This window comes from Trichosurus vulpecula, chromosome 1, assembly GCF_011100635.1.
Source record: "Trichosurus vulpecula isolate mTriVul1 chromosome 1, mTriVul1.pri, whole genome shotgun sequence".
In the NCBI taxonomy this organism is placed as follows: Eukaryota; Metazoa; Chordata; class Mammalia; order Diprotodontia; family Phalangeridae; genus Trichosurus; species Trichosurus vulpecula.
This window is the reverse complement of record NC_050573.1, coordinates 521612586-521628683: the sequence shown is the minus strand read 5'-3', so window position 1 is coordinate 521628683 and position 16098 is coordinate 521612586. Positions and strand designations below refer to the sequence as shown.

Here is a 16098-nt window from a genome sequence, read left to right as displayed (position 1 = left end):
TGTCTAAATCATTTATTCATTTTGACCTTATTTTGGTATATGGTGTGAGATGTGGATCTATCCCTAGTTTCTGCCAAATTGCTTTCTAGTTTTCCCAGAAATTTTTGTCAGATGGTGAGTTCTTGCTCACAAAGCTTGAGGATCTTTGGGTTTATCAAACACTAGATTACTGTGGTCATTTACTACTGTGTATTGTGTACCTAATCTGTTCCACTGATCCCCCCACTCTATTTCTTAGCCAGTACCAGATTGTTTTGATGATTACTGCTTTGTAATACAGTTCCAAATCTGGTATTACTAGGCTACCTTCCTTCACATTTTTTTTCATTGATTCCATTGATAATTTTTATCTTTTGTTCTTCCAGATGCATTTTATTATTTTTTTCTAGTTCTATAAAATAGTTATTTGGAAGTCTGGTATGGCACTACACAAGTAAATTAATTTAGGTAGGATCGTCATTTTTATTTTCAGGTAGAATTATTTTTAGATAGAATTGTCATTTTTATTATATCATTATACCCATGAGCAATGAATATTTCTCCAATTGTTTAGATCTGTCTTTATTTGTGTAAAGAGTATTTTGTAACTGTGTTCAGAGTCCCTCACTGTCAGGAGCCAGAAAACACATAACGCAAGCAGAGAGCCGCAACTGTTCCAGGAAGGGGCCCCACCTAAGATCACCCATAACTGCCTAACTGCAAAATGTTCTTTCCCAGCCAGCTGCTGCCCCTCCCCAGAAGGTCCCCTTGCTGAACTTCCTTATTCTCCAAAATATAAGCTCGCACTACTGCTCAATAAACTCAGACCTTGCCTAACATCCCTGGGTCTCACTCTCCTTATTCACCCATTCCTCTCTCAGGCTGGATCCTCCTCGACCCCACTAGTTTTTGTCCCGCGGGTCGGGACACCTCACCTCTGACACATGAAATCCCTGGCTTCTTTCAAGGTTCAGCTGGTGTCACTTCCTTCATGAAGCCTCTCCTGATTCCTCAGTTGCTAGTACCTTTCCCCAGAAATTACTTTCTATATATACATAAATGTTATATTTAATTTTCTGTGTACATGTTATTTTTCTCAAAGTGAATGTGAACTCATGGGCAGGGACTGTTTCATTTTTTATCTTTGTATTCCTAAGTCCTAGGACATGCTTAAATTGTTGAGTAAATGTCCTTTGCCCTCCCTGCGCTCCACCTCCCCTTTAAGCCTTGAACTCCTTCTACTAGTCCTCTTCTTAACCTATAATTCTACTCTCCCTCCAAATTAAACTGCTCATTATTGACTTCAGTGCCTTATTACTCATACTTGGAATAGCCTTACCAATACTAATACCAATAGCAGCTTCCTATCAAGCATTTGGGCCTCAGCTTCAAAGTGACTACCTCAAAATTTTAGCCAGGCATTTTGTTGGCTGAAGAGACTCCAGAAACAATCTGGTATAACTTCCTCATTTTTTAGATGAAGAAAAAGGCTCAAAAGGGCCAAGAGATGACCCAGACCCCAACTGTTAGTAAATGGCAAAAGCAGAACTTGAACCCAGGTTTCCTAACTGCATATCATTATGTTATTTCCTGCATAAAGCCTTCTCTGATCTTCCTGCTGAGCAGTAATAGCCTGCTTACTTTCATAGCATTTTATGTACTTATCCTATCTTCCCTATAAATTGGACTATAATTTCTGTAAAGGCAGGAACTGTATCTTTGCAGCATCTAACACAGGGTCTTAGGCCCAGGTACTTGGTACCTAGTAAGTAGGTGCTTAATACAGGGTGTTCTTAAAGTCTGGACTCATAGGCAAAAATGCGTATTTTCAAGAAATGAAATGAATGAAATTTTCAACCACATTTTATTTAATTGGAATATTAACAAATAACATCTTCAATATGATTTCCATCATTTGTGATGCAAGGGTTGATGCCCTTTGCAAGATTCACGTGAACTCCACATTGCCATCAATTTTCACACATTCACTCTTTATGCGTTCAATCAAGTTTCATCTGTGATTTTCATTGAGTACACCTTCTCCTTTAGCATACCCCAGAAAAAGAAGTCACTGAACAACACAGAGCCTTTGGTGAATGGTTAATGAGATGTTAATGAGATTTGGTGAATGGTTAATAAGATGTTAATGAGATTTCCTATGCATCCAGACTTTAGGGACACCCTGTATTAGTTGAATGATTGATTAAATATTATAGATGGCGGTTAAATGTTTCTTGTATGAATGACAGGTTGGATTCAAAGGGCTCAGAGACTTTAGACAGCATAACCTATCCCGGTAAATCTGGGATTTACCTTCCTTCCTTGGTCATATAATCATCCAGATTTTCTTTGCCCCGACTCCTCCAGGAGCTAAAGAACTCCTATGAGGAATAAAGGGGATGGTGCAAGGTGTGAGGATGGAGAGATGAAACTGAACTAAGACCTAGAACTATATGGCCCTCTGCAGGAAAGGGATCAATATTATGCAAAATTATATCATCATCTTTGGGGGGGCCATCTCCAGCCGTCCTTATGCTGCTGGACCCAGATGACTCCGGAGGAGAGAGTGAGGCTGGTGACCTTGCACAGCCCTTCCTCACTTAAATCTAATTCACTTGCAAGTCATGACATCATCTTCCCCGTGTCATGGTCCTCTTCTAGAACTAAGGTCATTGTCTTTGATGGTGGGTTAAGCTTCCACTTTCCCAATTCTGTGGTCTCATCTCTTACTCCTCTACCCCCTCCCCCCTATGTTTTACCCCAGCATGGCCTTGTCCTGTTGCCAGTAACCTCTGGGAAGGTACTAGCTAACATAATATCAGCTAATGTACAGGAATACCTTAGAGATATTTTGGGTTCAGTTTATATACTCTGTTCAGGGTCAGTTCCAGACCACGAAAAAACAAATATTACTATAAAGCAAGTCACATGAACTTTTTTGTTTCCCAAAGCATATAAAAGTTATATTATATTGTAGCAATCTATGCAACAGTATTATGTTTAAAAAGTGTACATGCCTTAGTTAAAAAATACTTTATTGCTAAAAAAGAAAAGTTAATTGTTATCTGAACCTTTAGTGAATCATAATCTTTTTGCTGGTGGAGAGTCTTGCCTCAATGTTGATGGCTGCTCACTGATCAGGGTGGTGGCTGCTGAAGGCTGTGGTAACTGTGGCAATTTCTTAAAACAAGTTAACATCGAAGTTTATTGCACTAATTGACTCTTCATTTCATAAAAGAATTCTGTAGCACGTGATGATGTTTGATAGCATTTTGCCCACGGTAGAACTTTCAAAATTGGAGTCAGTATTCTCAAACCCTGCCACTACTTAATTTACTAAATATATGTAATATTTCTCAACATTGCTGTGTCTCAGGAAATCAGGAGGTCTGAGAAATGGGAGAGAGATGGGAGTGGGTGGGATGGCCAGGTGGTGGAGCAGTCAGAACACACAACAATTATCCATTAAGTTCACCATCTTATACGAGCATGGTTCATTGTGCCCGAAAACAATTACAACAGTGACATCAAAGATCACTGATTTGCATTCTCTCTTTTTTGGTGCGTTTTGTTTCTTCTTTCTCATGGCTCCTCCCTTTGGTTCTAATTCTTCTTTATAACATGACTAATGTGAAAATATGTTTGATATGTACAGCCTATATCAGATTGCATGCCATCTTGGGGAGGGAGGCAGAGAAAATTTAAAACTGAATTAAAGCTTATGGAACTGAATGTTGAAAATGAAAAATAAATTAATTTTAAAAGATCACTGATTACAGACCTCCATAACAGATGTGATAACAATGAAAAACTTTGAAATATTGCAAGAATCACCAAAATGTGGCACAGAAACACTATGTGAACATATGATATTGGGAAAATATGCATATTGATGCAGGGTTGCCACAAACCTTAAAAAAACCCACATTCCCTGCAAAGCACAATAAAATGAGACATGCTGCATGACTTTTCAAACATCAAAAGAATGAAGCTACAATGATAGTTGGCAGGTGATGGCATTGGTATTTTGGGGAAGGGAACTTTTGCTTGGCATTCATGTTGTTTTATCACCTAGATGACACCAAGGCTTTCCTTTTATCCAGTTAAATCTTGTGGAGCTGAATGAACTGAATTCATTTAGCTCCTTATGTCAACATAAGGATTCTCTGATCTCATTTTTTAAAAGAGCCAAGACTGTCCCACACTATACAGAAGAGAGTATAGAGCCAGGAACAGAGAAAACTGGAGTTAGGGGGAGAGGCTCCAGGAGGCAGCCTAAGGCACACAAGTGGGTGTGACTGAGAAAGAGACAGGAAAGATGGACTGGATTACCTCTGTACTACTCTTCATCCACTAGGGTCACAGGGAGTCGGTACAATTTTGTTTGTTGCTCAACTCTCTTTAGGCTTCTTGCCCTTGGAGGAGTGTAACAACAAAGTGGCTAGCAGCTGCTGCTGAGGTGTAAGACCCAACAAGAGCTGCCAGCACAGGTTCTTTGATCTGCTTTTCTAAGGAAAGCAACTTTAAGGGGTTAATAATCTCACTTTAATCAAACACACATATGTCATTCACTTAGTTCAGGGGAAAAAGCCAGCACCCTGAACTTCAGAGCAAATACAAATAGAAATTACAAACAGAGATAACATCAACAGAGCAAACAACACAAACCAGTCTATCCATAGCCATACATAGTTACCAGGGAAGCATCCACGTCTGGGTTTCTTCAAAGGTGGCGAGGGTGGGGGGGTGCCTCCAGTGGCTACCCAGAGTCTCCACACCAACCCTCTTCCAGTGAGTGAGAGCCCCAAAGGCAAAACACAAACCTCTGAGTTTATATACCCTCTTCAGGGTAAAAGGGCATCACAACACGGGACTCAAACCCTTATAAATTAGGCTTTCCCTTGAGGTAAGAAACAAAGGCCAGACTCACCAAGAGCACTTGATAAATAAGTGCTCCAAAAGAGAAAACAGTAAAAAAAAAAAAAAAAAAAGTCCCACCTTAATTAGTGATACAAGGAATTAGTAGGATTGGTTTTCTGTCTTCTTTGCACCCTGGCTCTTCACCATCCTTTGATCATCAACATCAATCACCCTCCTCCCCATACCAACGAGGTCGCCTCCATTCTTGGAAGATCTCTGGATAGTATTGAAACCCCATGGGGTGGGGATGGAAGAGATTCAGGTCACTCTGGGTGGGCACTCCCTAGGTAGGCAGTTCTTACTCTAGCCGGTCAGCCCCTCTATTCTGAAACACCAGGTTAATAAGTCCACTTTTGGCTGAAACACTTTCCACACTGGGAGCAAATGTATGTCTTTGGGCTACTGTGGGTGAGCAGATGCAGGGAGGCATGTTGGATGGTTCTGAACCAAGCTCCACACCGCACACAGGCATAGGGGTGCTCCCTAGTGTGTGCTCAGTGCGAAATCAAATTGAAGGGGTTAGTGAAAGTGTCCAGCTAGGGCAGGGGCAGTGAGTTCCCTGATACTTAATCTGATTTGAGGGACTAGGGAAGTTCTTGCCAGCTTTCCTCAGACAAAGGCTGATCTAAGACCCTGACTCATGTCATGTCAACATCCTCGATCTCAGGATCTACTATCTGCTCCCCTGGAGTCAAACTCTGACTTTTTCATCTTTATATCCTCTTCCTTGTTCTGGATTCTGATACCCGCTGGGACATAGGGAGAATCCAGAACTCAGATCCTATTCTAGCCATGATGTATATTCTGGCTCTGGTGATGGGACAGCCAGTCTTCCCACAGGAAGAATCAATAATAGTTGGAGTCTTTCAACCCCAAGTGATTGATGGGGATCCCCAAGCCCTCATACCTGGTATAAAATCTGAATCCTATGCCTCACCCATTCTCACTGCTGGCTAGTAAGACAAAGCAGACCTTCTTTAATTGGGGGAGCTGCTCTCCACCTGATAAGATGGATTCTCCTACTAGGCATCAGTAACTGGAAGAAGCCAGATGGTACCTCTGAGACCACGTCAGGGTTAATAACCATAATGAGATTATTAGCCTAATGAGAGAGAAACTAACAACTCTAAAGTGAAAGTGTAAAAGTGTCTGCTTTTATTATTATTGTTTTATCTTATTTTATTTATTATAAACGACAATCAACAAAATAACACGTGGAAAAATTAAGTCTTCAAACTATTTACATTTATGTTATACATACACATACATATATACTAACAAAATAATGATAGCAGTAGTAACATCTTAATTGCCCAATTTCCCTCTTATGATCACTTTTTCATCTTAGTACTTTAAAAGTTATGTAATCACTTCTTCCTGGTAGGATGAGTTTAGGGACTAAGGGAGAGAGGAGTCAGAAAACATATCTAAATAGGTACATGAATTTCTGACCTCTCTGCGTATGAACACTCACACGCGGGAACAGGGGACCAAGCCTTCAGGCACCTCGGCCTCACACACTTGAAATACACCAAGGAATCAAAAACTAGCTGGCAATACAGTAATCTGGACACTCTGGCATCCCTAGAAGTGAAATGCATATCCATCAGGGAAACCTTTCTGAGGTTGCCTCAGGGGTAGAGAGGAGAGTTTAAATCTAGGGTACTTGGGTAGTCCCCCCAGCTGGGACAGCAAGTGGAGGAAAGAACACGATGAGTCCTTTAAAAGCCTTCAGGTCACTTGCAATGTGAAGTTTTGAAGTTCAAACAAGTTCTGAGAAAGGTAGAAAATCAAAACACCTGATTACGATCCTTGACAAGGAGCCAATTCACTTAACATTCTAACCCTAAGATTGATTTAAATGAAAAAAAGAGGCCCAGGTGCGGGCCATTCTGTCCTAAAGGCAGGGGGCACCAGGAACTTACATTAAGAATCTCGGGTTTTACTCCCCAAGAGCAGTCACTCCTTCCACTTAAAAAAGCACCTCTGATTAGAAGATAGTCTTAAGAGTCCCTGAGGCTCAGAGATTTTAAGTCACTTTCTTTGACCTCAGGGCTAGATGTGAAACCGACTCCAGAATCAGTAGAGCCCCCCACCTCACCCCCGGCCACGAGGCAGGTGTGCCGGACAGAGCCCCCCGGCCCTCACTCGCTCTGCATTTCAGTCCCGGTCGCAAACTGAGGGTCTCCGCAGCATTCGGTTTCCTCCCGTAAAAAATGAGAAACTGACGACGGTCAACGCCTCGGAGGACTGAGGATACCGAACGTGAAGCCCGGCTAAGTCTGAAACCCGTCTCGACTATCCTCCCGGTCCTCCACCCGCGGGCTGTCTAATCGTCACGTTTCTCACTCTTATTCTATCCGGGAGAGAAGAGCTGGTTTCCAGGCAGAAAATGCTACGTCAGGGCAGGTCACGGTCCTGGGTCCCCCAATTTTGGGCCAATTAGAGGAAAAAAAATCCAGCTTTTCAAAGAAGCGACGCAGGGCACCAGAAGTGATGTCTCGGGGTCGCCACTACGACGTGGGAAGGGGAAGCCTCTGGACGCCCGTGGTTTCCGGCGGAAGCAGAAGCCTGCAGAGGACGTGAAAGTGCTTGAGATTCGCGGGCTATAGCCTGTAGCTCCCGCTGCTCCGCTGCGTCCTCCTGTATTCGCCCCGATTGCCTCCTCTGTGCCCCCAGGACACCTCCTCCGGCTGCTGCGGTGAGCAGGGGCTCCGGTCAGTGTCCGAGGGAGCTCCGCAGACCGAGGCGGGGGGTGGGTGGGGGTGGGGCGGGCCTGCGGCTGAAGCTACCCTTGCTTCCCCCACTGTGGCCCCGGCTGTAGTCTCCAGGCCGCCCGGCCACCCGCCCCTTCACGCCAGGGATCACTTTGCCCTGGGCTTAGCCAGATGTCGCCTCTCTCACAAGCCTGGCGTCGACATCCCCATTCTCTCAATATCCATGAAGCCAGTGACCATCTTCTGAGTGGTTACGCCCCCATTTCCCTTTACTGACACTTTCTTTATGTTTAGAACTTGTTTACTCACCCTCCCCATCCTTTCCTCTAGTCTCAAGGAAGAAACACCCCTTCCCCATTTTCTGCCCAGCTTTGTTCTTCATCCTTTTTCCCCTGCCACTCCCCACTTGGACCTTACTCCCTCAAATGCCTCATTCTACAAGTTGTTCCTAAACTGGACACACAGAAATCCCATTATACATTTTTTTATGTCCACGGATTAAATATGGCTTTGTCGAAAGAAGAAAGAATCGAAGTGTTACTTGTCAGTGGACGTGAAGGATGGTCATATCAAAAGATAACAGGTGAATTTAATGCACGTCATCCCAGAAGGGTTCCACTTGGCGAAGGTGGTTAAACAGTTTAAAGAAACGGGCAGTGTCATGGACAAATCCGTTCTGGACGACCAAGTGTATCAGACAAAATGGAAGAAATTGTCATGGCTAAAATTTATGCTGGCCCCCAAAAATCACTTCCCAGGACATCTATGGAGCTGGATATTCCCAAAACAACCCTCAGTGGTATATTAAAAGAGCAAAAGTTTTATTCCTACAAGTTACAAATCTTGCATCACTTAACAGAGGATGACCCTGACAAGATTACTCCAGATGTGTGAATGGTTTTCCAATAAACTGGATGAAAACAACCGTTTCACGGAAGACTCTGTATTGTTCAGTGATGAAGCTTTGTTTTATGTGAATGGTGAGGTTAACAGACAGAATGTCTGATACTGGTCAAAAAGCAATCCGCATTGGGTGGACCATTCCAAACAGCGAGCCCAAAAAATTATGGTGTGGTGTGGTTTGTGGAAAGCTCATGTGTTGGGGCCGTTTTTCTTCGATGAACATGTAACTATTGACTTATCTCACCATGTTGAGAGACCAGTTAATTCCCCAACTTGAAAGGCTAGGTGAAGGACTTCCTGAAGTGGTTCCAACAGGATGGCGCCCCTGCCCATTTCACCACGGTGGTAAGAGACTGGCTGAATGACAATTTCCCTAACTGGATGGGAAGACACGGTCATGTGGAATGGTCTTGTTCACCAGACCTTAGCCCCCTTGACTTCTTTTTCTGGGGTATGCTAAAGGAGAAGGTGTACTCAATGAAAATCAGATGCAAAACACTAGATTGAATGCATAAAAACTGACAGCCATGTGGAGTCATTGCATCAAGTTCATGTGAATCTTGCGAAGCGCGTCAACCTTTGCATCACAAATGATGGAAATCATATTGAAGATGTTACTTGTTAATATTCCAGTTAAATAAAATATTGAAAATTTCATTCATTTCATTTCTTAAAAATGTGCATTTTTGCCTATATATCCAGACTTTAGGAATACCCTGTATTCACCAACATTTCCAGTCTTTCCCCACTTTGTTTTTAAACATTTCTCCATAGAATCATAGATATACATTTCAGAGCTAGAAGGAAACAACCCTCAGAAAAGAAACAGAGAAGTTGTGACTTAATAATGTCACAGTCGTTTCTGTGGGCTGGAATGAAAATGGACATCTCCAGACTCCCTGGTCCATCCTCCCCATTACCACATGAGAGTGCCAGGCTTAATTTGCATTGGAAACCCTGGAGATAAAACAAGGAGTTGGAGACTCTTGTAAAACTAAGCTGGTAAACTCAGCTAGTGGAAGTGAGAATATAAAGGAACATGTGTGAGAGACACCAAAAATTCATATTGATTTCCTAGTAGTCTGTTTTATCATTCCCTAGCAAACACCCAATAGTGACTATTCCAAACTTCCGCCCTCCATCCTCTTAGTCCCATCTCCCACCCCCATCTCCCAATCTGCTGTGCTACCTTGTTGAGAAAAAAATTTATATCCAATTAGGGATGAGATCTCTAATAACACACCTAATTCAAAATTTCTCTATTTCTTCTTGCCTCTTTTTCCTTTCTCTTCAGGCTCAGCTGCTGAGCTATATCATTTTAAAGGTTGATAATTCTTCCACTTGGGCCTTTCAGAGTATACCTAATTCACCCTCAGGACCCTTGTTCTCTCCAGGGCCTTCAGTTTCCCTACCCGTTGCTTTCATACCCTTTATCTTCAAGAACATGCTCTGGTTTTCCCATACTTGAAAGTGGCTGCTTAACCTAGTAGATGGAGGTTGGGATTTAGAGTTTAGGACCTAAATTCGAATGTCGGCTCTTTCCTGTGGGACTTTAGGCAGGTCACTTAATTTTTCTGAGCCTCAGTTTTCTCATCTGTAAAATTACTAGGTTGGAACAGATGAAGTCACTTAAACTCTCAGCTTTAGTTCCTTCAGGGGAGTAATAAAACTAGTATTTACCTCTCAGGGTTGTTGTGAAGATCACGTCAGATAATGTATGCAAAGCACTTTGCAAACAAGCACTATATATGTCATTCATCATAGGAAAAGACCTATATGTTACCCTGGTGGACCTCGTATTATTTCCTTTCTTTCACTGCCAGATTTCTCACGTAAGCACTTTATTCTCAATGCCTCTACCTCATAACCTGTTCTTAACTTTCAGAAATATGATTCCTATACCTACCACTCAATGGAACTGCTCCTTCTTCAAGGTCACCAGGGGTGTGTGGACTGCAAAATCGTTTTTCAGCCTCCTTGGTAGGATCTGACATCCCTTCCAGTGTGATTCCAGCATACTATCTCCAGATTAATCTTCCCAACAGTCTCTGCTCCCTTTATCATTCTTCTGTTGGAAGGACAGTTGCAACAGTTTCAGCCTCATCTATTCAAATGAGTTTGTCAAGGCTGAAAAAATGGGAAATGGAAAAAGGCAAAGATGTTGACCATATCACTCATTCCTACAAAATCATACATAATGTAAAGCAACAGCCAGAGTAAGGAGGCCAAAAGAGGACAGAAACAGCTTTGATCAGAAAATATTTGATCTCTTTGCAAAGAAGAGAGGATGTGACAAATAAGAGCAAAAATGGTTTAAAATACAAACTCATTTGTAAAATGCTGAAGAGCAAGGTACAAATATTCCAAGAATCATAAAACAGTAAAAAGTAGTGGAAGGGAAAACTGCCACAGAAAACTTGACATAGAAACAGAGTAAATAAATTTAAAAGCATTCATAGGTTAAACAGGCAGGAACTGGATGCTAAGAATGGAAGTGGAACAGAATAGAACAAATTAATCAAAGTTCCTCTAACCACCTATTTTCATTATTTTCAGTGACAGAGGAATTATTACATTTGAACCTAATACTATATGGGAAAACTGATGTGATGTTTAGGCAGACAGAAAGATATATACATCACAGAAAGCCATAAAGAAAGTAGCAGTCTTGAAATCAATGGAAGGGGTCATTTTATAAGATATCCAAGTGAGGAGAAGGTACAAAATGGGAAATTGTGGATGTTATTACCCAAAAAAGGTGACTAAGAGGATGTCAAAACTACTAATCCATATGACTACATTCTGGTTGGGGGGGGAGGGTGTAAAAGGTCTCATTTTTATAAAATTTTTGAGAATGATACACGTCTACTGGGTACCCTTGAAGAAAATGAGGAGGAGACGATAGTCTTTCACAATTCTCTAAGGCAAGTCACATCTTTGGAGCTACATGATTGAATACTGCAGAGAATACAAAGATTTGCTGTGTTAGTTAATTACTTCTCCCACTTCTACAAAATAGGCATTTGACTCAATAAAAGATAACTGTCTCCAACAAGTGGATTCTCAGTCATGCATTAAGATCCTTCAGTATTCCAATAAATGTGACCAGAGACAACTGCTCAGTTACCCTCTGATTAGTAACAAAAATCAAGCTAGGCATAAGACAGTGAGTCTATGTCCTAGGATGCATCCCTTATGTACTTTATTTGGGTCCTATCCTTGGTAACAAAGTTGCAGACCATTAAATATGTTTTGGAGCACATGTTACAAGATTCTTATACTTCTTTGGTATTACCACTTTGGTAAAAACATGGTTTCAAGGCTTTGGATACTTCCCCCCACTCTAAGAGTGTGTCTGTGAACTGCTTGTATTTAATGGAAGGTCAAAGGTGGTGTGCTGCTGTAGAAAGAACAATGGTCCAAGGATAAGGAGATCTTAATTCTGGTTTGGTTTTGCCTGTCTGTTAACTTGGGGAAGTCAGATAACCTCTCTAAAACTCAGTCTTCTAAGTTATAAAATCATAGGTTTAAACAAGAGGATCTCTTAAGATCCCTTCTAATCCTGACACAAGTTAACTTTTTCATTCTCTAATACAAACTTTGCATTTCAGCTAAGGGCCATCCTCATGTCCACTTTAAATCTGGTTTTGCGGGCAGCTAGGTGGCACAGTGAGTAGAGCACCGGCTCTGGAGTCAGGAGGGCCTGAGTTCAAAACTGACCTGAGACACTTGACACACCAGCTGGGTGACCTTGGGCAAGTCACTTAACCCCAATTGCCCTGCTTTCCCCCCTCCAAAAAAAAAAAAGAATATAAATCTGGCTTTTGCTCCCAGCACTTTTCTGTAGTGTACTACTAATTTAAATCAATGGCCTTTTCTCAGTCCTCATCCTTTTACCTCTGTGCAACATGACACTGTTGACTAACCCCTTCTTCCTGACACCCTTCTCACGGATTCCAAGACCTGCAAGGTTTGCATCCTCTCTCACTGCTCTCTTCTGCACAATTTCCCCTTCCTGCCCCATAAATACAGGCATTCGCTGAAGCTTGGTCCTAGCCTTTTTTTCCTTCATACTCTCCCTTCATGATTATATCTATTATTTTTATGTCGATGACTTTCAAATCGCTATCTCTAGGCCTAATCGTAAATCCCAAAGTCTTGTCTTTGACAACTCTCTCAGCTCATCATCTCCGCCTCAGTCCAGTGGGCACCTTAAATGCTCAACACAACTGAATCAGAAGTCTTCCACTCTCTAGACCACATCCTCAACACGATTTTCCTATCATTCTTAAACATTCAAGCATGGAACTCTCTTGAAACTGCATCATCTCTGACTCCTGTCTTTCATGTCCTATCCCACACCAGCCAAACAGTTGCAAAGCCATAGGCTCCAATTCTTCTACTGTGGCTCTTCCATTTGTTCCTTTATAACCGACCTTCCACTAGGCTAGGCAATGTCACCATCACCACTCAGCTGAACCACTAGTATAGTATCCTAACTGGTCTTGATGTGACTGGTCTTCACTTTTTTCAGTGTATCTTTAGCACAGAAACAAAATTACCATTCCAGTATCACTAACCTCCAAGCATCTGGCTGGGTCACGGTTTGCCCTGACCTACTTTTACAAGTGTTTGCTCTTGATGCCTTGCTTGAGGCTATTGTCCCATTTTATGTGGTTTCAGTCTCTGAACTCTTCACAACACCCAGCCTTCTCTAACCCAAACCCCTTGATAGGTTGCTAATCCTTACTTCCCAAAATTTACTCTGGATGTTTGCTATCTGAATTATGCCCACACTGGACTGTTCATTTGGTCCTGGACCTCTAGTTTTGCCTTAACCACTTTTCTGGGCTTTAACCCAGAACTTTTTTACTACTGAATTCGTCCTTTAACCTGACCACCCAGCTACGACTCGCCCTTTCCAGTCCCACTTCCTCCTTATGCTTCTTTATCTCATTGTGTATGTTTTCTCAGTGCTGCCAATGGCTTTGTTCACATAGAGGATACTTAAAGAGCAGATGGAGGCTGGCTGGACTAGACTGTACTTTCAGCTACCTTATGGCTTCATTAAAACTTAAGCTACTTCATAACTTCTATTTGAATATTTGTATGAATGACTTTTTTACAAAATTTAATTTGGATTTTTTACAGGCACATCCCCCCCCCAGCCCCCCACCGCTTTAAACAAATACGGAATTATGCCCCAAAGGAGGCGTGAGGAACTGGCTTTAGGTCCCAAGTCTCACTTGGTTACTCCCTTCCATGCCCTTCAAAGCCTACCTCTAGCACTCTGACCATGCTTAGACCTTCAGCTCCTCTCCAATCACTTCTCCCCCATCCCCAGTGAAGTAGGTCATCCACACTCCTCAAAGATGTCTGGGTAGTGCCGGAATAGCACAGGAGGGTCACGGTCACCCCGAACAGGGGCTAGCGGCACAGCCCGTATCCCAGGCCGACGACCCCTCCGTCCCCCAGAGCAAGATCGATGGATCCACTGATGGGCTTCGACAGCAAATTTCCGCTTGAAGCGCATTCCACACTCAGGACAAGGAAAGGGACGTTCACCAGAGTGCATTCGCCTATGACTGACCAGCAGGGAGGGATAGGTGAAGCGGCGTCCACAATCAGGACAGGCATGGCGCCTCTGGCCAGCCTGAGTGTCCAAGTTAGGTTTTGGGATAGAGGGCTGAGGCAAAGTCTTGTTGAAGTCAGCCTTGGATGGTGGTTCCAAGGATCTGTTGTGTGTTGAGTCTATAAGTTTGATGCCAGGTTGAAGTAGTTGCCCTCTCACATGGGTATCCAAAGGGTCCTTGGTTTGGGGCTCTTCTCTCTTCCATTTCTCCCTGTTTATGTTCCAGTTTCCTGCTCAGGGATAAGGAGAATACAAAGCTCAGAATCTAGCATCTTCTATTCCACAGAGCTTATTCCTGATCTGATGACAGAAGTGCCTTTCTGTGAAGGACATCAACGTCCTCATACTCCTGAGTCAGGACTCACCTAACCTGGGATGCAGTGGTTGAAAGGAGAATCTGTAACACACTCTGGCCTGTTTACTGCTGCTTTGGAGATGAGACAGCTTCATTATGGCCGGGTCAGAACACCTCTGACACAACAAACCAGTTAAGGGAGAGATCTGCACCCTCTGGTCTGAAACCTCTTTCTTAAACATGCTATTTCACTATCCGTCTGGTGAGGGCTGAGACAGAACCCACCAATCTTGGAACTCTTACCCTTGGGAAGATCATCTTCTTTCCATCTTCCCTACTTCTGCCTAGAGCACCACAATACCCACCACCCCCATGTGTCCAAGCATTCCTTGTTACATCAGCTTCTCATTTTTCAGTGTGTCCTCCATGACTGTCAGGAGTGCTGATGCCAGCTCCTTGGAAGACTCTCCTAAGTAATTCTCCTGGGGGACAGCGGGGGCCTTAAGTCGCTTCCTCCTCCCTTACCTCTGCAAGCTGTTCTCGGATCTCCCCCCCACTCCTCCGGATCCTGTGCGGCCGGGCCCCAGGCCTCTGACTCTTGTTCCATCCAGGAGATAAGGGCAGGTTTGGGGCCTGGGAATCCTGGGGGAGGAAACAGGAGGCGTCTAAGAATAGACCAGAGGCACGGGCGGCAGGAGCGGCCCGCACGCAGACGAGGCCGCCCGCCCGGACACTCACCCAGCGCGCCCAGGTGGCCGTACGTCTCCCGCATGACGTCCCTATACAGGGCCCTCTGCGCGGGGCGCAGCCGTCCCCACTCCTCCGGGGAGAAGTACACGGCCACATCGGCGAAGCTCACGGGGCCCCTCGCCCCCGGCCCGGGCCTGCTCATTGTCCCCGGGGAGGGTCTGCGAGAGCCGGGCCGCCCTTTATTCCTCAGTCCCGCGCTCTCCGGGGAGCGGGCGCCAGCTCCCTCTCGGGTCCGAGGAGCGCGCGAGTGTGTGCGCGTGCGCGATCCGCCGCACCGCCTCCGCCCCCACCCCCTCCCGAGCTCGTGCCTCCGCCCTCGGGAGTCTGAATCGAGGCCCCGGTGCGAGAGGAGGAGGCAGAGAAGGGACCACAAGCTGCTTGCTGGGGACACTGCTGGACTGAGGCCGTGAGAAGCGCTTGGAGCCACCGGAAGCCGAATAACGCCCTTAACGCACATGGCGTCACTTCGACTTCACTCCCCCCGACACAGGTGATTCTTCCTCCATGGTTGCCGGCACTCGCCCTCTTCCAACATGGCCGCGATCACAGCTTCCAGGCGCTTTCCCTTTAATCTTTCGGTACAATGGCTGCGGAGATTTAGATGGGGCCATCTGAACCCTATCTTGGGAAAAACACAAAGTATCATCCTGACCAGAACTACCTACTCCTAATCCACAACAGTATGCTGTGTGATTATGTATCTTTCTGAAATACAACAGTAGGTGCCTAATAAATGCTTGAAATGAATAAAAGGGGGTACCAGAATCCCAGCTTTGGAATTTGCTGCAAGGTGCTAGTGAGTGGTCTAGAGAAATTAAATTCACGAAAATACGCCAATGTTTAATATCGTGCAGAAAAGAGATGGAGGTGCCTCTGAGAAGGGGAGGGTGCAGAAAGATGAG

At 44.0% G+C, this 16098-nt stretch overlaps 1 protein-coding gene across 2 annotated transcripts; it reads right to left on the bottom strand.

The window, feature by feature from the left end:
• Positions 1-9185: 9185 nt before the first annotated feature.
• Positions 9186-15842, bottom strand: LOC118833737 (zinc finger protein 688-like). Of its 2 annotated transcripts, XR_005009329.1 has the most exons (4): positions 15185-15417; positions 14972-15088; positions 13800-14381; positions 9186-10646 (listed from the first exon to the last, which is right to left on the bottom strand). XR_005009329.1 is itself a non-coding variant. In XM_036741123.1 (2 exons), the coding sequence occupies exons 1-2, from the start codon at positions 15651-15653 to the stop codon at positions 13873-13875; spliced, it is 1191 nt and encodes a 396-aa protein (XP_036597018.1). In that variant the 5' UTR covers positions 15654-15842; the 3' UTR covers positions 11691-13872. The 2 variants fall into 2 exon arrangements, 1 of the variants encoding a protein (XP_036597018.1); XM_036741123.1 differs by lacking the exon at positions 9186-10646 and having other exon boundaries at positions 11691-14381; positions 14972-15842.
• Positions 15843-16098: the final 256 nt, after the last annotated feature.